Raw genomic sequence first — 22,264 nt, forward strand, 5'->3', positions numbered from 1 at the left:
TATAATGCGGACACCGGCCGAAGATTCTAGAACAGAATGCGCTGCTCTGTAGCCTACGGATGCAGGTGCATCGAAAGTGTAGCTACTATGTGTTTTTCGCTGTTAACGTTTTAAAATTAAAATTGACAAATTAGGTGAATGTCTACGTATGTGTTACGGCTTTGTAAATAATATTAATGTAGAACTTTTTTTCTAGATCTATTTTTTTCCATTGTCCCGGGATTGTCCCAGATATGATAATTTTGTGTCCCGATGACATTTTTTATAGTCCCCGGGACATCGGGACACCGTTAGTTTCGAGCGCTGGCCGCTGCCTTTTATTAAATCACATTTCAGACTTTTAATTTGATTTCTTTCAGCGCGACCGCAATGCATGATGGGATATATTGCTTTGGTTAGTGACCATCGTTGTTCACTACTTTTCGTGATGCATTGTGGGATACTTTGAGTGCACTATATAGGGTGTAAATAATCCTCACTAAGGTTTTGGACAGCACTACAAAATGGCGTCCTCACTATATAGCGCTCTGTATAGTGAGTAGGGAGCGATTTCGGACACAGGGGTTGTCAAAAGACGCGCGCGCCCTCTTTCGAATGCTGATGTAATCAAGCCGGAAGTTTTGTTTGTTTTGATAGCAATCAGGAAAGTTTGAAAAAAGTCGGCAGTAATCGTCATTTAAACTCGTTTTTGTGCAATATTTCATTTGGAAAACAGTTTTCAAAATGGCGGCACTGACGCCTGGCTGACGCTTCACGTTTCGAAGTCTCGCACAAGTCTCGTGAAGATCGCGCGGATAAGCGACGCCTGCCGTGGACCAAACGAACTAAACTCAACACGGCTAAAAACCGAATAGGCCGATAAGTATAATATTTAATTGCAATTAGTTGCCAATACGAGTCACGATATAAGGTTACTAAAACTGAAAACGTAATTGAATAACACGTTAATTAAGAAATAAAGCAAGTTTAAAAATGACTTCAGCTCTCCTTTAATAAGTGTTTATGTTGCTTGATGTACCGTACGTCTCCTTACCGTCGCTAGAACACACAAGTCTCCTTTACATACTGAGAGTTTTGGAATCGTATTAATACTATAGATTTAATACATATAAATATAATACGCACAAAGACACACTGTACATCAATTAGCATCTTATCTTGGAGTCTTTTGTGATGTAGTCTCAATTTTCCTCACATCGTGGTTTATGAAGTTACATGAAATGATATCTTCTGAACAGAACTACAGCAGAATTAATATCGAACTGATGACGCGATACTCAATTACGTTACAGCGTGTTGTATCATATCACACTGCATCGTACTGCACGGATACAAGGTTAAAGCATTTGATATCGAGACCTTTCTGTGCCAAAACTATCTTTTACATCCACACAGCTGGCTCTGATAAAGTCTTTATTAATTACAGTGGTGCTTGAAAGTTTGTGAACCCTTTAGAATTTTCTATATTTCTGTATAAATATGACCTAAAACATCATCAGATTTTCACACAAGTCTTAAAAGTAGATAAAGAGAACCCAGTTAAACAAATGAGACAAAAATATTATACTTAGTCATTTATTTATTGAGGAAAATGATCCAATATTACATATCTGTGAGTGGCAAAAGTATGTGAACCTCTAGGATTAGCAGTTAATTTAAAGGTGAAATTAGAGTCAGGTGTTTTCAATCAATGGGATGACAATCAGGTGTAAGTGGGCACCCTGTTTTATTTAAAGAACAGGGATCTATCAAAGTCTGATCTTCACAACACATGTTTGTGGAAGTGTATCATGGCACGAACAAAGGAGATTTCTGAGGACCTCAGAAAAAGCGTTGTTGATGCTCATCAGGCTGGAAAAGGTTACAAAACCATCTCTAAAGAGTTTGGACTCCACCAATCCACAGTCAGACAGATTGTGTACAAATGGAGAAAATTCAAGACCATTGTTACCCGCCCCAGGAGTGGTCGACCAACAAAGATCACTCCAAGAGCAAGGCATGTAATAGTTGGCAAGGTCACAAAGGACCCCAGGGTAACTTCTAAGCAACTGAAGGCCTCTCTCACATTGGCTAATGTTCATGTTCATGAGTCCAGCATCAGGAGAACACTGAACAACAACGGTGTGCATAGCAGGGTTGCAAGGAGAAAGCAACTGCTCTCCAAAAAGAACATTGCTGCTCGTCTGCAGTTTGCTAAAGACCACATGGACAAGCCAGAAGGCTATTGGAAAAATGTTTGGTGGACGGATGAGACCAAAATAGAACTTTTTGGTTTAAATGAGAAGCGTTATATTTGGAGAAAGGAAAACACTGCATTCCAGCATAAGAACCTTATCCTATCTGTGAAACATGGTGGTGGTAGTATCATGGTTCGGGCCTATTTTGCTGCATCTGGGCCAGGACGGCTTGCCATCATTGATGGAACAATGAATTCTGAATTATACCAGCGAATTCTAAAGGAAAATGTCAGGACATCTGTCAATGAACTGAATCTCAAGAGAAGGTGGGTCATACAGCAAGACAACGACCCTAAGCACACAAGTCGTTCTACCAAAGAATGGTTCAAGAAGAATAAAGTTAATGTTTTGGAATGGCCAAGTCAAAGTCCTGACCTTAATCCAATCGAAATGTTGTGGAAGGACCTGAAGCGAGCAGTTCATGTGAGGAAACCCACCAACATCCCAGAGTTGAAGCTGTTCTGTACGGAGGAACGGGCTAAAATTCCTCCAAGCCGGTGTGCAGGACTGATCAACAGTTACCGCAAACGTTTAGCTGCAGTTATTGCTGCACAAGGGGGTCACACCAGATACTGAAAGCAAAAGTTCACAGACTTTTGCCACTCACAGATATGTAATATTGGATCATTTTCTTCAATAAATAAATGACCAAGTATAATATTTTTGTCACATTTTTTAAACTGGGTTCTCTTTATCTACTTTTCGGGTTTGTGTGAAAATCTGATGATGTTTTAGGTCATATTTATGCAGAAATATAGAAAATTCTAAAGGGTTCACAAACTTTCAAGCACCACTGTATAATATACAGAAATTATTATGTACATTATAATGAAGGGGGGAAAAAAACATCAGCTTAGAAATGCACCTCTAAATATGGTGAATATAATAATATAATAGGACTGACTATGCATGTAAGTGTGTGTGTGTGTGTGTGTGTGTGTATGTGTATACCTTGCCCTTATCTGAGCTGAACTGGCGGAAGTGCAGGACTCCCTCCTTAGTAGCGTGAACAAAGACGTCCGACAAAGAGTTTCTCCTGGAGCCGGAATCTTCTGAGGACCGATCCACAGCCTGCACCAGCACACACACACACACACACACACACGAATATCGCAATGAGTGTGTGCTTGTCTGAAATGTTCTCTCCATCATGTTCGGTGTGTGTGTGTTCAATCATCAAACATCTGTACACCTGAACCAAAAATATCAGTCACGATTTACACAATAAAATCAACACACCTATCATCACCATTCTCTTCATCATCATTTCACTGTAAAACGATCTGCAATCTCACACACACACACACACACACACACACACACACACACACACATTATAATAGTGTCTTTACTGACCTTCCGAAGTCCTCTCAGACCGATGTGCTTTATCAGAGTCCTACACAGGGAGACATTATGAGTGAGACGAATACTGTAACGTGACACGTGTCATTAATGTAACTTCAGTTAATTGGCATTAGTGTCATTAGTGCAAGGCCTCACAGGTCATTAATGAAACAGAGGACCTGTCATTAGTTCAATAGCGCGGTAACGCCAATAAACACCTGTCACCAGGCTTGCAGGACTCGAGTCCGACTCGTGCACTAATTTTAAGGACTTGTGATTTGACTTGGTCTTGAGCGCTGATGACTCGGACTCGTGCATTAACTGCATTCGGACTCGTAAATTGGAGACGAGAACTCGGATGGATTTGTTTTTAATTTTTTTGTAACATGCCATAATACTTTGGCAGAAGATATTTATATCTACATTAATTTTTATAGTAATTTTGTGGAAGAGAATGCACATTCACCTGTTCATATGTCATGTTCAGGAACAAGCTAACGTTAACGGCGTTAAAATGCCTGGAGAGACGCCGCTAGGATTGTCCGCTTTGTTTCTTCTCGTGCAGTGGGAAAAAACGCACTGCTGTGTGTTCCATATGTAGAAGAACTATCGAGGAGACGACGGGGACAACCTCGAACTTCAATCGCCATTTGTTAAGACTCCACCCAGAGAAGGAAGTGACACACTATGTTCAATGCGCTGTTGATAGTGGGCGGGGCTTGCTGAGCGATGAACTAGCAAGTGTTAACCCTCTCTCATGTTATTTGTCCTGGTGATATGGGGCGGGGCTTGCTTGCTGAGCAATGAGCTAGCCAGTGTTAACCCTCTATCATGCTATTTGCCCTGTTGATAGTGGGCGGGGCTTGCTTGCTGAGCAATGAGCTAGCCAGTGTTAACCCTCTATCATGCTATTTGTCCTGGTGATATGGGGCGGGGCTTGCTTGCTGAGCAATGAGCTAGCCAGTGTTAACCCTCTATCATGCTATTTGCCCTGTTGATAGTGGGCGGGGCTTGCTTGCTGAGCAATGAGCTAGCCAGTGTTAACCCTCTATCATGCTATTTGCCCTGTTGATAGTGGGCGGGGCTTGCTTGCTGAGTGATGAACTAGCTAGTGTTAACCTCTCTCATGTTATTCGTGCTGGTGGTAGTGGGCAGGGCTTGCTTGCTGAGTGATGAACTAGCTAGTGTTAATCCTCTCTCATGTTATTCGCGCTGGTGGTAGTGGGCGGGGCTTGCTTGCTGAGCAATGAACTAAAGAGTGTCAACCCTCTCTCGTGTTATTTGCTCTGTTGATAGTGGGCGGGGCTTGCTGAGCGATGAACTAGCTAGTGTTAACCTTCTCGCATGTTATTTGCCCTGTTGATAATGGGCGGGGCTTGCTGAGTGATGAACTAAAGAGTGTTAACCCTCTCTCATGTTATTTGCCCTGTTGATAGTGGGCGGGGCTTGTTGAGCGATGAACTAAAGAGTGTTAACCCTCTCTCATGTTATTTATTCTGTTGTTAGTGGGCGGGGCTTGCTGAGCGATGAACTAAAGAGTGTTAACCCTCTCTCATGTTATTTATTCTGTTGATAGTGGGCGGGGCTTGCTGAGCGATGAACTAGCTAGTGTTAACCCTCTCTCATGTTATTTGCCCTGTTGATAGTGGGCGGGGCTTGCTGAGCGATGAACTAGCTAGTGTTAACCCTCTCTCATGTTATTTGCCCTGTTGATAGTGGGCGGGGCTTGCTGAGTGATGAACTAGCCAGTGTTAACCTTCTCTCATGTTATTCGCCCTGGTGATAGTGGGCGGGGCTTGCTTGCTGAGCAATGAACTAGCGAGTGTTAACCTTCTCGCATGTTATTTACTCTGTTGATAGTGGGCGGGGCTTGCTGAGCAATGAACAAGCTTTTTATCTGTAGCCCGTTTACTAAAATGGTGCAGTGGAGCAGGAACGTTAGTCCAACACAGTAGCAGAGACGCTTTCACATAAAGGCAGCAACAGACGCCGTCACATGGTGCGGGTGGGGTCTCGAACTTGACTCGAAATTTTTTTTAATGACTCGAGACTGGAGTTGGACTTGAGGTTTCGTGACTCGACTACAACACTGCCTGTCATTAATACTCTGCTACATGTCGTTAGTGTAATGCCGCACTTCTCCTCGCTGTGATTATTGTTACTCGTTTTCTGTCACGTGTTGATTCTCTCAACATTCTAAAGAACAACAATAAACATATTGATTAACTGGAAATAATACTATCAAATCTGCAACTATTGACATTATTATTATTATTATTATTATTATTATTAAAACACACGCTCCCCGTGCTGTTTTTCTAACAAAATATTGCCCCCTAATTGTAAATACGTTCAGTAACATTTATGACATGAAGATCCACACGGACCTGGGACACGATGTAAACTATTCTCGTGTAGTAACAGGGTTTGTAGGGTTTATTTATTCTTTATTATTATTTCTTTTCTGCTTTAACTTGAGTTAAGAGGTTAAAACTTTGAGTATTTGTATTTCTACGCTATCAACCCCACCACCTCTGCGTACATAGATGTGATGTGATGAAATGATAAACCTACCCGCGTCCTTCGTCCCTGTAGTTGTCCAGTCCCTCATCGTAGGACTTGGAGCGCTCTGTTTTAGCGCCGGAATCTGAATCCAGAACTGCGAGCCGCAACGAGTCTTCGCACGCGTGCACACACACACACCAAAACTCAGGTCATAACCTGCTCTCCAGGTATACACTGACTGCTGACTTGACATGTTTGAAATGTACGTGTGTGTGTGAGTTACCTTGGTCGTGAGAGAGCTGGCGATGAAGGATGGCGGCGGAGGAGGAGGAGGTGGGGCTCAGCGGAACGGCGGAGACGGTGGTGCAAACAGGGAATTGTGCGTCATCGAGGTCGGCGCTGGGGCTAGACGGCTCGTCTAAGGAGAAACAGAAAGGACAAGTGAAAAAGATTGTGATTGTTACGCATCAGTGTACGTCCATGTCTGTGCTTCCCCTCTACTCTTTTCTCCACTGATTGTTTGCTCTGCTCTGGCTCTCGCCCTGGATCTCTGCAGCAATCAGCATGAACCGGTGGTCAGGACTTGACCAATGAGAAGGCAGAAACTTGACCAAATCAGTTTCAAAGCCTCACGTCAGCTCACTTCTTGCCTGTTAGCTTGCTCGCTTGTTTGCATTGCAGTTGTTTTGATTGTTGCTTTGTTTTCCCTTCCACCCTTTTACTAGCTACGGGTATGTCTAGACCAGTGGTCACCAACCTTTTTATGCCCGAGATCCCTAACCTCTGCCTAGATGGCAAGCAAGATCTACCCCTTGAAGCGTTGACAGAAAAAGAAATCCAGACTAGACTGTTTCAAGTTGAGGCTTTTTATTTAGCCTAATTTTAACTGAATAAGATTTAAGACCCTGGTCCAACTTTTTAATTTCTTGTGAGAGCTGACTAAATGACTTAATTTCAGTACAACATACAATGGAAATTAACTCTACACAAAAAATATATAGGCCTATATCTGTAGTGAGCAGAATGAATGAACCACCAATGACTCAGATTGTTATTAATATCAACTAATAATATTGTAATGAGAAAGCTGAACTGTTAACATCAGTTGCACTGTCTTGTTTGTATTGTAACACTAAATTAATTAATTTCACAGCAACATAAAATGGAAATTGTCAACTGAAATTACAACACAACAGTGATGATACATCACAAATTGTAACTTAGGTGACAAAATGACAACTTCAATTCAACATGAACTGATTTCCTTTAACCATACACACACAATAAAGACAAATATGAACTTGCAGTGATGCTACTACCAGTGACTGCTGTCATGCTACAGAGGTTCCAGTTCATCACGCAACTCAAGTCAATGTGATGGCTGTGACTGAACACGGTCAGTGAGTGCCTTATAGTTAGGTTCATATCATGTATCATATTACGGCAGGAACAAGCAGTAGTAACATCCATGACCTTACGCTTAAAGCTCGACAAAGGAAAAACTTGACAGCAAGCTAATTAGCATTTGTTAGCAGCTACAGTCGGTACTAGGCACGTTAAAAGTGGGTCAGCGTTGTAACGACATAACGCTACTGTACAAGCAATGCTTATTTAACGGTAACAAACTTAAGCCCTATATGTTGAAATTCCTCTCTTATTCGTTCGTTAATTTATCACACAGTCTTACCTCAGTCAACTTCTTCCCTCCTTCTGTGAAAATTCAACGTCTCAGACGCGGACACGAGTGGGCAGGGGATGCGTTTGATTAAGTCTCCTGATTGGCTGGTGATAGATTGGTGGGCGGGGGATGCGTTTGATTAAGTCTCCTGATTGGCTGGTGATAGATTGGTGGGCGGGGGATGCGTTTGATTAAGTCTCCTGATTGGCTGGTGATAGATTGGTGGGCGGGGGATGCGTTTGATTAAGTCTCCTGATTGGCTGGTGATAGATTGGTGTCATTATAGCGCGTCGGAGCGGTTCATGCCAGGCTCGAGTCTGATCCACCACTCCGCGGAAACACTTCAAGAGCTACAGTAACACTGATAGCCAGGTTATATCCTCATGGTTTTATAGGCAATATCATGCTTCCTTTTGTAAAGGGGCGGCAGAAATTAAACGGGGGCGGGAATCACAGAAAGGGGGGCGGCCCGCACCTCTAAAACCCCTCGTGGAGAACCCTGAACCATATTGCGAGGCTATCACCATGGTGACGACGCTCAGAGACGTAAGACGTAAGCAGCAGGAGTTTAAAAAAAAAAAGAACCCTGCGACACAGAGGGGGAAAGCTGTAGTGGGCCTATCGGAAGACATGTAATATGAACGCCAATCAGATATACTGCAGTGTATTTCTGTATAATCTTCCAATTTCTTTCCTCATCCCCCAAGATCGACTGGGAAAGCCTCCGAGATCGACCAGTCGATCGCAATCGACGGGTTGGTGACCTCTGGTAGACACACTAGGTTGGGGCATATTGACACTAGGACCAACTGCCTTGTACCACCCCTGAAAGTGAATGCCCCACCCCTCTCCCTAGTACCCCACTGTTTTGTGCTCACACTGCACTTACATCATCACGATGTAGCTTAGGGCCCGTCCACACGAGTACGCGGCCTCACCCAATACGCTGTCGTTTTGAAAAAAATCTCCATAAACACGGCGTCGTTTCCAGAAATATCTGTGTCCACATGGATTCACTGGAAACGACCCAAAACGCTGTAGTACATATGCCAGCCCTGTATGTGGTGCTGTGACGCCGCCACACCAATACACTAAAACTGGAAGAGAAGCCATGGACCATGCGTATAAAGGTCACGCGCTGTTTACAAACAAGCTCATAACACGAGAAGAGGACGATCATGGCCAGTGCAACTCTGAGAGGAAGAGGAGAGTCTTTTGTGTGGACCGACAATGAAGTGGAACTATATGGTAGAAGCCTGTAGTCCGCCATTGTTGCTGTTATGACGCGTCTAGCAGCGGAGGCTGAGGATAAAGGTTAGAGAGGTGGGGTTTATATGTCATCGTTTCTGAAAAAATCCGCATTCGCCGTCCAGACGACTTCGGGCTATCCGGCGTTTTAGGATTTTCCCACTCTGGGACCCGTTTTCAAAAAATACCGGTTTCACACCTCGAAAAAGCCAGATCCGTCTGGACGCGAGGCCGAAACGATAAAGTATTTATGCGGATTTGACAAAAACGTACTCGTGTGGACGGGCCCTTAGTTTCCGACTTCAATTCATGTTCATCAGTAAGATGAGAACCAGACCTGTTGTTCTCCAATTCACTGAAACGTGCACGATTCTTGACATATAATAACCCGCTATGCTTACAGGAAGTCTCGGAGACAAACGAGACACTTTACAGTGTCATGTTTTGCTTGCAGAATTATAGGAAAAATACTTGACACCGATTTTCTTGCTGTTATTCCATCCTTAAAGTGCCATTCCACCATTGGATGTATTCTTTGGCATAAAATACAATATATTTTGACAACATATATAAATGGTATCACTAGATAGAGAAATCTTTTAGCTTCAAAATGATATATCAAACATAATTTTTTGACAACGACAAGTATATTAATTTTGCGACCAAAGTCATCTACCCTTTTAATTTCCGCACGTGATGTCATCGGCAGGTTCCCCTTCTTGTGTACCACGTGACGTGTGACGTGGCACATATTATCAGCAATGGCGGATAGAACGCGATAAAAATAATACCAATAAATCTAGCTAATACCAATAAATCTAGCTAACTGAAAGATTAACTCAAAATTTTTCGAAATTTTTTTGGCCCCATATACGAGGAGAAATGACTCTCTCACTTTGGGGGTTTCCTGGTCTAAAAATAGACCGACACGTGGTACACAAGAAGGGGAACCTGCCGATGACATCACGTTTCACTACCGCGCGGAAATTAAAAGGGTAGGTGACTTTGGTCGCAAAATTAATATACTTGTCGTTGTCAAAAAATTATGTTTGATATATCATTTTGAAGCTAAAAGATTTCTCTGCCTAGTCATGTTGTCATAAAATATATTGTATTTTATGCCAAAGAATACATCCAATGGTGGAATGGCACTTTAAGATCTGGTTATCATGGCTATCTATCTTCAAACCTTCTGTAGCCAGACGTACTGTACAAGAAAGGAAGTGACACATTTTGGACAGAAATGTTTCTTCATCTGTACAGTAATGTCTGTACACATATTTCATAAGCGGTCGTACTGTATATGACAGGATATGATGAAATCATGGTTAAAAGGTTTTCTTCTGTTTTTCTATGCCAAACTAATTGTAATAAAGTTCTGAGTGAGGAACTGAAGAACCGTTGGACCACACACACGCCCCAGGATTGGTCCGAGGAACCGTTCGAGCCAGTGGTTGGTTCTGTTGGTTTACAGAGTCAAACTGAACACATAAACTGGAGAAAATCTCAATTCAAATGTCAGTTAATAATGGAATCACAGCTGGGTGTGGCGTATGTCCCCTGTCGCTTTGTGGCTTGCTAATGCAAACGTTGGGTAAACAATAGAAAGGGAAGCTGTGAGTCATAGAGTCTAATTGCTTATTAAAATCTCAGTGAGGGAAAGTGAGTTCTCCAAGAGGCAGGTGCGAGTTAACACCAGTGTTCAATCATTTCCACTCATTTATCTGTTTGTTTCTATGTATTGGTGAACAATGTGCTTACAAGATACCAATTTATTGAATGGAATATATCTGATATACCATGAAAAAAAGCCATTATTATTATTATTATTATTATTATTATTATTATTATTCATACAGTGTCTTGAAAAAGTATTCACCCCCTTGGTGTTTGTCCTGTTTTGTCGCATTACAAGCTGGAATTAAAATGGATGTTTGGAGGGTTAGCACCATTTGATTTACACAACATGCCGACCACTTTAAAGGTGAACATTGTTGTTTTATTGTGACACAAACAATAATTAAGATGAAAAAACAGAAATCTGGTGTGGGCATAGGTATTCACCCTCAAAGTCAATACTTTGTAGAGCCACCTTTTGCTGCAATTCCAGATGCAAGTCTCTTGGGGTCTGTCTTTATTAGCTTAGCACATCTAGCCACTGGGATTTTTGCCCATTCCTCAAGGCAAAACTGCTCCAACTCCTTCAAGTTAGATGGGTTGCGTTGGTGTTCAGCAATCTTCAAGTTATGCCACGGATTCTCAATTGGATTGAGGTCTGGGCTTTGATTAGGCCATTCCAAGATATTTAAATGTTTCCCTTTAAACCACTCCAGTGGAGGTTTAGCAGTATGTTTAGGGTCATTGTCCTGCTGGAACGTGAATCTTCATCCCAGTCTCAAACCTCTGGCTGACTCAAACAGGTTTTCCTCCAGAATTGCCCTGTATTTAGTAACATCTATCTTTCCTTCAGTCCTGACCAGCTTTCCTGTCACTGCAGATGAAACACATCCCCACAGCATGATGCTGCCACCACCATGCTTCACTGTAGGAATGGCGTTCTCAGGGTGTTGGGTTTGCACCACACATGGCATTTCCCATGATGGCCAAAAAGGTCAATTTTAGTCTCATCAGTGTTGTAGTCGAGTCACTAAACCTCGAGTCCGAGTCTAGTCTCGAGTCCCCAGTGTTCAAGTCCGAGTCAAGTCCAAGTCATTTAAAAAAAAAAAACTGAGCCAAGTCTGAGTTGAGTCCAGGATTGATCCGAGTTGAGTCCAACACTCCAACTGCACCATTTGATGGTGGCTGTTTTAGCACCATTAACATTAGTTTGTTCCTGAACATGACGTATGAACAGGTATATGTGCTTCTCTTTTTCAGGGAGTGTGAAGTATTCTGTCAGAGATGGTTGGGAGACGGATGTAAGTGCAGAGTGAAGACAGGTAACCAATGCAGAACAGCAGGCAAAATCATAAAATGGTGAAACAGGCGATAGGTCGAGCGAGGCACAAACAGGCTATCATAGACTGGGCAAAATCAAAAATGAGAAACAGGAAATCAGGGATCAGGAAACCAAACAAGGAAATAAGGCTCAATAATGTGTCAGCAACGCAACTCAATACTTCGCAAAGTAAGTGCGTTTTCACAGTTTTTATATAGGTGCACTGTTTGTGCCTTAATCCTGTGCAGACGCGTGTCATTTATGGCGCACGCAAGAGTCCGCTTGGCACGTGTGCTGTCCAGACCACGCCCGAGAATCTATCTGATGCACCCGCCAAGGCGCTCAGGTGTGACACTCTTACACGAAATTAGTACAAAATTAATGTAGATATAAATATAAATACCTTATACTAAATTATTATGGCATGTTACAAAAAAATAAAGAAAAAATCAGTCCTCGTCTCCAATTTACGAGTCCAAATGCAGTTAATGCATGAGTCCCAAACTCTGAATATCCCACAGAGCTCCATTAAATCCATTATAGCAAAATGGATTTAATGCCTGACTTTGTTCAAGTCCAAGTCATCAGTGCTCAAGTCTGAGTCGAGTCATGAGTCCTTAAAATTAGGGCACGAGTCGGACTCGAGTACTACAAGCCTGAGTCTCATTTGACCAGAGAATCTTCTTCCATGTGTTTGGGGAGTCTGCCACATGCTGTTGGGCAAACTCCAAACGTGTTTTCTGAAGCAATGGCTTTTTTCTGGCCACTCTTCCATAAAGCCCCGCCCACTCTGTGGAGTGTATGGCTTAAAGTGGTCCTATGGACAGATACTCCCATCTCCACTGTGGATCTTTGCAGCTCCTTCAGTGTTATCTTTGGTGTCTTTGTTGCATCTCTGATTAATGCCCTCCTTGCCCGGTCTGTGAGTTTTGGTGGGCGAGGCCTTCTCTTGTCAGGTTTGTAGTGGTGCCATATTCTTTCCATTTTGCTATAATGGATTTAATGGAGCTCTGTGGGATATTCAAAGTTTGGGATATTTTTTATAACCCAACCCTGATCTATACTTCTCCACAACTTTGTCTCTGACCTGTTTGGAGGATCCTTGGTTTTCATGTTGCTTGCTTAGTCGTGTTGCAGAGTCAGAGTCCTTCCAGAACAGGGTGATTTATACAGACATCATGTGACAGATCATGTGACACTTTGATTGCACACAGGTGGATCTTAATCAACTAATTATGTGACTTACGAAGTGAATTGGTTGGACCAGCTCTTATTTAGGGGTTTCATACGAAAGGGGGTGAATACTTATGCACACTCCAGATTTCTGGTTTTTTTTTTTAAATCTTAATTATTGTTTGTGTCACAATTAAACAACAATTTTCACCTTTAAAGTGGTAGGCATGTTGTGTAAATCAAATGCTGCTAAACCTTCCAAAAATCCATTTTAATTCCAGCTTGTAATGCGACAAAACAGGACAAATACCGAGGGGGTGAATACTTTTGCAAGGCACTGTATATACACACCACCACCAAATACTAACATTACTTAATATTGGGCTTCCCAGTGATTTCTCTGAATGGTTCTTGTTCTGATTGTGCCCCACACGTCTTTAACAGAAAACAAAGAACAAGGATTCGATGCACAAGTTTTCATTTATTTCCTGAAATCAACACAGGGTCAAAAGTATACATACAGCACACCTAATATTTTATTAAAATTTCACCTCAGCAGGTTTCACCCTGACCAGATGCTACTGGTCGTCATCAACAAGCTTCTGTCAGAATTCTGGTTGGATATTTGTCCACTCTTCTTAGCAGAATTGGTAGAGATCAATTCAATTCCATGCATTTCCTGAGACGTTCCAGACGTTTACTCAATCACAGTCCACATATTTTCGATAAAGTTGAAATCAGAACTTGTTTTATGTTTAACGCTAGTCTGATTTATCCTCCACAACCAGCTCTGATATGAGTTTAGGGTCATTCTCCTGTTAGAACATACAATTATGTCCATGTTTCTGATGGTTTGAGAACTCTTAAGTAGTCCTCCTTCTTTATTCTTCAAATCATCCTTTTTGTGCAAAAGCACCAGTTCCTACTGGCAGCAAAACAACCCACAGCATGATGCTACCACCACCATGTTTAATATTTGCGTAACAGTTTTTTTTTTACAGTGTACAGTGGTGCTTGAAAGTTTGTGAACCCTTTAGAATTTTCTGTATTTCTGCATAAATATGACCTAAATCATCATCAGATTTTCACACAAGTCCTAAAAGTAGATAAAGAGAACCCAGTTAAACAAATGAGACAAAAATATTATACTTGGTCATTTATTTATTGAGGAAAATGATCCAATATTACATATCTGTGAGTGGCAAAAGTATGTGAACCTTTGCTTTCAGTATCTGGTGTGACCCCCTTGTGCAGCAATAACTGCAACTAAACATTTGCGGTAACTGTTGATCAGTCCTGCACACCGGCTTGGAGGAATTTTAGCCCGTTCCTCCGTACAGAACAGCTTCAGCTCTGGGATGTTGGTGGGTTTCCTCACATGAACTGCTCGCTTTAGGTTCTTCCACAACATTTCCATTGGATTAAGGTCAGGACTTTGATTTGGCCATTCCAAAACATTAACTTTATTCTTCTTTAACCATTCTTTGGTAGAACGACTTGTGTGCTTAGGGTCGTTGTCTTGCTGCATGACCCACCTTCTCTTGAGATTCAGTTCCTGGACAGATGTCCTGACATTTTCCTTTAGAATTCGCTGGTATAATTCAGAGTTCATTGTTCCATCAATGATGGCAAGCCGTCCTGACCCAGATGCAGCAAAACAGGCCCAAACCATGATACTACCACCACCATGTTTCACAGATGGGATAAGGTTCTTATGCTGGAAGGCAGTGTTTTCTTTTCTCCAAACATAATGCTTCTCATTTAAACCAAAAAGTTCTATTTTGGTCTCATCCGTCCACAAAACATTTTTCCAATAGCCTTCTGGCTTGTTCATGTGATCTTTAGCAAACTGCAGACGAGCAGCAATGTTCTTTTTGGAGATCAGTGGCTTTCTCCTTGCAACCCTGCCATGCACACCATTGTTGTTCAGTGTTCTCCTGATGGTGGACTCATGAACATTAACATTAGCCAATGTGAGAGAGGCCTTCATTTGCTTAGACATTACCCTGGGGTCCTTTGTGACCTCGCTGACTATTACACGCCTTGCTCTTGGAGTGATCTTTGTTGGTCGACCACTCCTGGGGAGGGTAACAATGGTCTTGAATTTCCTCCATTTGTACACAATCTGTCTGACTGTGGATTGGTGGAGTCCAAACTCTTTAGAGATGGTTTTGTAACCTTTTCCAGCCTGATGAGCATCAACAACGCTTTTTCTGAGGTCCTCAGAAATCTCCTTTGTTCGTGCCATGATACACTTCCACAAACATGTGTTGTGAAGATCAGACTTTGATAGATCCCTGTTCTTTAAATAAAACAGGGTGCCCACTCACACCTGATTGTCATCCCATTGATTGAAAACACCTGACTCTAATTTCACCTTCAAATTAACTGCTAATCCTAGAGGTTCGCATACTTTTGCCACTCACAGATATGTAATATTGGATCATTTTACTCAATAAATAAATGACCAAATGCAATATTTTTGTCTCGTTTGTTTAACTGGGTTCTCTTCATCTACTTTTAGGACTTGTGTGAAAATCTGATGATGTTTTAGGTCATATTTATGCAGAAATATAGAAAATTCTAAAAGGTTCACATACTTTCAAGCTCAATGCACCTCTGGTCATTTCTGTGGCACTGGTATTCCAGAAGCTTCCAGTTCATGGCAGACCTGTTCTTTGGTGGTTCCATGGTTGTTCCTGACCCTTTGAACCAATTTCCTCTCAGCTGAGGGGGACAATTTGGGTCGTCTTCCAGCAAAGCGGCTTAGCGTTTATACAGTATGAAATGATGAACTCGGAATCTGTAGTTGTCTAGACATGAGTCCATGGACTTTCCCTTTGTATTGTGTGTGGGTCAATCCATTGAGTGCTGTTAAACAAACCCTTTTTATGTTGGCACAGAGAAGCTACCAGCTGTAGCCAAGTATCATCACTAACAGGAAGTTAATAGGCCCTGGCAAGTTTATTGTACCACTGAATTAATAATCCAAGTTTCGTTATTAACAATTTAAAAGTCAAGACAGATTATTCAAAATGTATACGGTACGTCTACATCTTCAAGCTTGCGCTTGTGGTGATTTTACTGGACAAGGAACACTGTTTTGGTCTGAGTAAACCTGGCACATCTAATGAAGAGGAAGTGATTAATTCCTGTGTTGGGATTAAAGAACCAGGTGAGCGATGGAGTCATCGTGTTTGACGCCAGACAGGGAGCTGAACGTCTACGCTCGAGTCCTAACAGGCCCTGAGGGTTATTGCACTTCCATATCGACAGTGTAAAAAAACAGAAATCCAAGCGTGAAAGACTGAAGAGCTGCATGTAATCTGCGCCATACCACATCCTTAACCCATGACGTGGGATTGCTGTAATGACAAATTGCAAAAGCAGGCAAAGAGTAAACAGAGGGATTGGAAGAAGAGTGGATTGTCACGTCCACAATGATTCTGTCCTACAGTGAAAACAATTTTAAACAAATAAAGTCGCACTTCCATGCTAGTCTTGAGAGTCATTTTTACACCATTTCTCTTTTTTAAAATACAGCAACACTGCTTTAAAAGGATATTATGTACTTATTGACTTACTGGGAGGGCCAGACGGGAAAACATTTGGCTCGAGGTCATGCCGTACGGACCAAGCTTGGTCCGTACGGCATGACCTCGAGCCAAATGTTTTCCCGTCTGGCCCTCCCAGTCAGTCAATAAGTATTTTATCATATGAACTTTTTTAACTAACTAACATACACAGTGACTTTTTAAAGTCTTCGTCTTTCAGGATATTTATCTTACTATTGTTGTTATCAAGGTAACGTTGAATACTTCGCCAAAAGGAAGACAAAGTGTCAGGTTGGTCGTCTAAAATTTCCTTTTTTCTTTGCTCGTACTGTATATCGAAACTACACAGAAAGCTGCCGAGCTCCTTCGAGCGGATGACTGTTGTGTCTCTTTCCTCCTGAACTTCAACAGGAAATCTTTTGAAAACGTTCATGTCGTACTGACTTCTTGTTGTCGTCGGGAATTTCTTCGCTCAAAAGTACCTTTTTTTTCCATTTCCTTCGACAATTTCAGCTCGTTCAATTACAGTGGTGCTCGAAAGTTTGTGAACCCTTTAGAATTTTCTATATTTCTGCATAAATATGACCTAAAACATCATCAGATTTTCACACAAGTCCTAAAAGTAGATAAAGAGAACCCAGTTAAACAAATGAGACAAAAATATTATACTTGGTCATGTATTTATTGAGGAAAATGATCCAATATTACATATCTGTGAGTGGCAAAAGTATGTGAACCTCTAGGATTAGCAGTTAATTTGAAGGTGAAATTAGAGTCAGGTGTTTTCAATCAATGGGATGACAATCAGGTGTGAGTGGGCACCCTGTTTTATTTAAAGAACAGGGATCTATCAAAGTCTCATCTTCACAACACATGTTTGTGGAAGTGTATCATGGCACAAACAAATGAGATTTCTGAGGACCTCAGAAAAAGCGCTGTTGAGGCTCATCAGGCTGGAAAAGGTTACAAAACCATCTCTAAAGAGTTTGGACTCCACCAATCCACAGTCAGACAGATTGTGTACAAATGGAGGAAATTCAAGACCATTGTTACCCTCCCCAGGAGTGGTCGACCAACAAAGATCACTCCAAGAGCAAGGCGTGTAATAGTCGGCGAGGTCACAAAGGACCCCAGGGTAACTTCTAAGCAACTGAAGGCCTCTCTCACATTGGCTAATGTTAATGTTCATGAGTCCACCATCAGGAGAACACTGAACAACAATGGTGTGCATGGCAGGGTTGCAAGGAGAAAGCCACTGCTCTCCAAAAAGAACATTGCTGCTCATCTACAGTTTGCTAAAAATCATGTGGACAAGCCAGAAGGCTATTGGAAAAATGTTTTGTGGACGGATGAGACCAAAATAGAACTTTTTGGTTTAAATGAGAAGCGTTATGTTTGGAGAAAAGAAAACACTGCATTCCAGCATAAGAACCTTATCCCCTCTGTGAAACATGGTGGTGGTAGTATCATGGTTTGGGCCTGTTTTGCTGCATCTAAGCCAGGACGGCTTGCCATCATTGATGGAACAATGAATTCTGAATTATACCAGCGAATTCTAAAGGAAAATGTCAGGACATCTGTCCATGAATTGAATCTCAAGAGAAGGTGGGTCGTGCAGCAAGACAACGACCCTAAGCACACAAGTCGTTCTACCAAAGAATGGTTAAAGAAGAATAAAGTTAATGTTTTGGAATGGCCAAGTCAAAGTCCTGACCTTAATCCAATCGAAATGTTGTGGAAGGACCTGAAGCGAGTAGTTCATGTGAGGAAACCCACCAACATCCCAGAGTTGAAGCTGTTCTGTACGGAGGAACGGGCTAAAATTCCTCCAAGCCGGTGTGCAGGACTGATCAACAGTTACCGCAAACGTTTAGTTGCAGTTATTGCTGCACAAGGGGGTCACACCAGATACTGAAAGCAAAGGTTCACATACTTTTGCCACTCACAGATATGTAATATTGGATCATTTTCCTCAATAAATAAATGACCAAGTATAATATTTTTGTCTCATTTGTTTAACTGGATTCTCTTTATCTACTTTTAGGACTTGTGTGAAAATCTGATGTTGTTTTAGGTCATATTTATGCAGAAATATAGAAAATTCTAAAGGGTTCACAAACTTTCAAGCACAACTGTAGCTCTGGGTCTGATAAATCATCTGGATAATAACATTCACTTTCACTCATTTTTCAAAGTAACAATTCGGAGTGAAATGAAAACGGTGGAAGGAAGCGAGCGAAGGAAGCGGACCCGGGGCTGCATACGGTTTTTCCGGACCGGATTCAGAAATCCGTATCTGCCCAGTCACAAGACTTTTCCCAATGGTTTTATTAAGAGCGTGCGTCATATGATAATGTTTTATTTGACATTAGCCTGTCTGGAGCGTCTGTTTTGAACATGACACGGAGAACAAACACACAGCTCTCCACCCATTCTTCTGTTTTCACCGTCAGCTCTTTAAACCAACCTGTGCAAAACTCTCCCATTTCTGCTCTGGAGGTTTCCAGTCTCGAAATAGCGAGTCTCTGATCTGAAGAGCTCAATAATTTGCAGAAATGTGTGTGACTGGATAAACCAAAGCAGACAATCAGATATAAAACCTGCTCTGGGTTATATTTAGAAAAACAAACAAACAAACAAACAAACAAACAAACAAACAAACAAAACAGAGTTGCTGATTTTTTTTTTTTTTTTGATACACTGATGAGACGCATTTCCATCACCGAGGCCGATACGATACACATCTCGATGCACTGCCAACAATCCGATATATTAAAGTTACAGAACCAGTCAGAAGTTTGGCCACACCTCCAAATTCAGTGTTTTTTTTCTTTATTTTTTAATTAAAAGTCACTTCCTGTCTTAAAGTAATGATGGATGTCGTTTCTCTTTACTTAGCTGAGCTATTCTTGGCATAATACGGATTACTACACCCTGCCCCATCATAAACCATCATCAGGCAAACAGCTGTCTGTCTGTCTGTCTGTCTGTCATGTCCACACTGATTCTGTCCCAGTTGATCCAGCACACTGTCCCTCCTTTTAGTGTTCATTATAATAGCCACAACTTCCTGTTCTCATGAACTGTCCCTCTTTATGTTGATTTATTTCAACTGTTCCTCAGCTTTTACATCCCATGTACAATCTGACCAGAGCTTCCTGTTCTTCTTACCTCTGTCTCGCTCACCAGTGATTGCTTCTCTCTGCTATAAACTTCCTCATTGTAATCGTTTGTTTTGATCTGGCTCTCTTCCTGGATCTTCATAGTCTTGCTTTTTTAATTTTAATTTGAGGGGTTATTTTTTCTGAAACTCTGTGTTTTGGATCCTCACTGGTGCAAAATTGCCAATGACTAATGGAATAACCCAAATAAATATGATTCAGCAGGTTGCTGCCTCTCAGTCTTGCAACCAAGTGAAACCCTGGAATCTGAATAATGGAGCTCAAGGTTGTAATCACACTTCATAGTTTCATTTTTGTTTACTTTTACTATCACTGATCCTCAGAAAGAAAGATTAGACTGATAATGTTGGTGTGTGGGCAGCACGGTGGTATAGTGGTTAGCGCTGTCGCCTCACAGCAAGAAGGTCCGGGTTCGAGCCCCGTGGGCGGCGAGGGCCTTTCTGTGCGGAGTTTGCATGTTCTCCCCGTGTCCGCGTGGGTTTCCTCCGGGTGCTCCGGTTTCCCCCACAGTCCAAAGACATGCAGGTTAGGTTAACTGGTGACTCTAAATTGAGCGTAGGTGTGAATGTGAGTGTGAATGGTTGTCTGTGTCTATGTGTCAGCCCTGTGATGACCTGGCGACTTGTCCAGCGTGTACCCCGCCTTTCGCCCGTAGTCAGCTGGGATAGGCTCCAGCTTGCCTGCGACCCTGTAGGACAGGATAAAGCGGCTAGAGATAATGAGTTGAGATGTTTGTGTGGGATAGTGAATCTTGGTGTGTGATGGCGAGTGTTGGTGTGTGATGGCGAGTGTTGGTAAGTGATGGTGAGTGTTGGTGTGGGATGGAGAGTGTTGGTGGTGATGGTGAGTGTTGGTGTGGGATGGTGAGTGTTGGTGTGGGATGGAGAGTGTTGGTGTGCGATGGCGAGTGTTGTGTGTGATGGCAAGTGATGGTGAGTGTTGGTGTGTAATGGCGAATCTTGGTGTGTGATGGCGAGTGTTTGTGTGTGATGGTGAGTGTTGGTCTGTGATGGCGAGTGTTGGTGTGGGATGGAGTGTTGGTGTGTAATGGCGAATCTTGGTGTATGATGGCAAGTGTTGGTGTGTGATGGCGAGTGTTGGTGTGTGATGGCAAGTGATGGTGAGTGTTGGTGTGTAATGGCGAATCTTGGTGTGTGATGGCGAGTGTTTGTGTGTGATGGTGAGTGTTGGTGTGTGATGGCGAATCTTGGTGTGTGATGGCGAGTGTTGGTGTGTGACAGCAAGTGATGGTGAGTGTTGGTGTGGGATGGAGAGTGTTAGTGTGTGATGGCGAATCTTGCTGTATGATGTCGAGTGTTGGTGTGGGATGGAGAGTGTTGGTGTGTGATGGCAAGTGTTGGTGTGTAATGGCGAATCTTGGTGTATGATGGAGAGTGTTGGTGTCTGATGGTGAATCTTGGTGTGTGATGGTGAATCTTGGTGTATGATGGCGAGTGTTGGTGCGTGATGGCGAGTGTTGGTGTGTGATGGAGAATCTTGGTATTGGTGTGCACTCGAATGGAAGTGCTGCTTTATTAGGTTCCCACTATATGTTTGCACAGGCAGCTACATATTTTTCATACCTTAAATACACTCTACATTACGCAATCCACTGCAATGTTTCCTGGAATGTTTTGTAATGCCAGTCACCTCACACATGACCTACTGGTCTCAGGTTTCAGATTTAAAAGCAGAACAACTTTAGATAAGAGCTTTAATCTGTAAAAGTAATAACAGGATCCTCTTTCCTGGCAGTCCAGGGCAACGTCTACACTCTTTATCCTGCCATATAATCATATGACACATATCATACAAATAAAATTGAATTGATCTGTTCCACATCCCATTCCACCATAACATCATCTGTTATCACTGTGATCTCAGGTGTTCTGTGAACCTGCCATGTTTCATCTGACTGAAATGCTGTTTGAGCCAAAACAACACTGAACATTCCATGTAATGGAAAATGATGAGTCAGATCACTTCATTTCACCATCTCATGCTTAATAAGTGTTAAATACACACACACACACACACACACACACACACACACACACACACACACAGTGATTTGGGTGTTGGTAGCATGTAAATATCTCTCGAGTGCTGTATGTTTAATAGTTGGTGTATTCATTACAGCAGTAGCTATACGAATACCCCATTCACTATAAGGTCAAAAAAAAGTATGGTTAAATAGCCAGGTGAGCATATAAACATCCTCATCTTCATAATACTACCACTGAATACAACTTAAGATCTTAAAACTAGAGCAGACTAACACCTAGCAGGCCAGTTCCCAAGTTTTTGCCCAACAAGTGGAATCAGTAGGGGTATCATGCTATGAATTAATCATTTTAAAAAGCCACAAATTGGTAATGGAAAATCTCTGGACATCATTGTGAAAT

General features: G+C 42.1%; 1 protein-coding gene across 3 annotated transcripts in view; it reads right to left on the minus strand.

Moving 5' to 3' along the window:
* LOC132887218 (rho GTPase-activating protein 21-like) overlaps positions 1-22,264 on the minus strand; it is a 189,939-nt gene that overhangs the window by 28,456 nt on the left and 139,219 nt on the right. For all 3 annotated transcript variants that reach the window (XM_060922706.1, XM_060922705.1, XM_060922707.1), the window contains 4 exons: positions 6,370-6,504; positions 6,156-6,258; positions 3,594-3,633; positions 3,189-3,308 (listed from right to left, as the gene is read on the minus strand). In XM_060922706.1, coding sequence (XP_060778689.1) covers positions 3,189-3,308; positions 3,594-3,633; positions 6,156-6,258; positions 6,370-6,504 — 398 coding nt within the window. The remainder of the gene's footprint in view (positions 1-3,188; positions 3,309-3,593; positions 3,634-6,155; positions 6,259-6,369; positions 6,505-22,264) is intronic.

The sequence above is a fragment of the Neoarius graeffei genome, chromosome 5 (assembly GCF_027579695.1).
Source record: "Neoarius graeffei isolate fNeoGra1 chromosome 5, fNeoGra1.pri, whole genome shotgun sequence".
In the NCBI taxonomy this organism is placed as follows: domain Eukaryota; kingdom Metazoa; phylum Chordata; class Actinopteri; order Siluriformes; family Ariidae; genus Neoarius; species Neoarius graeffei.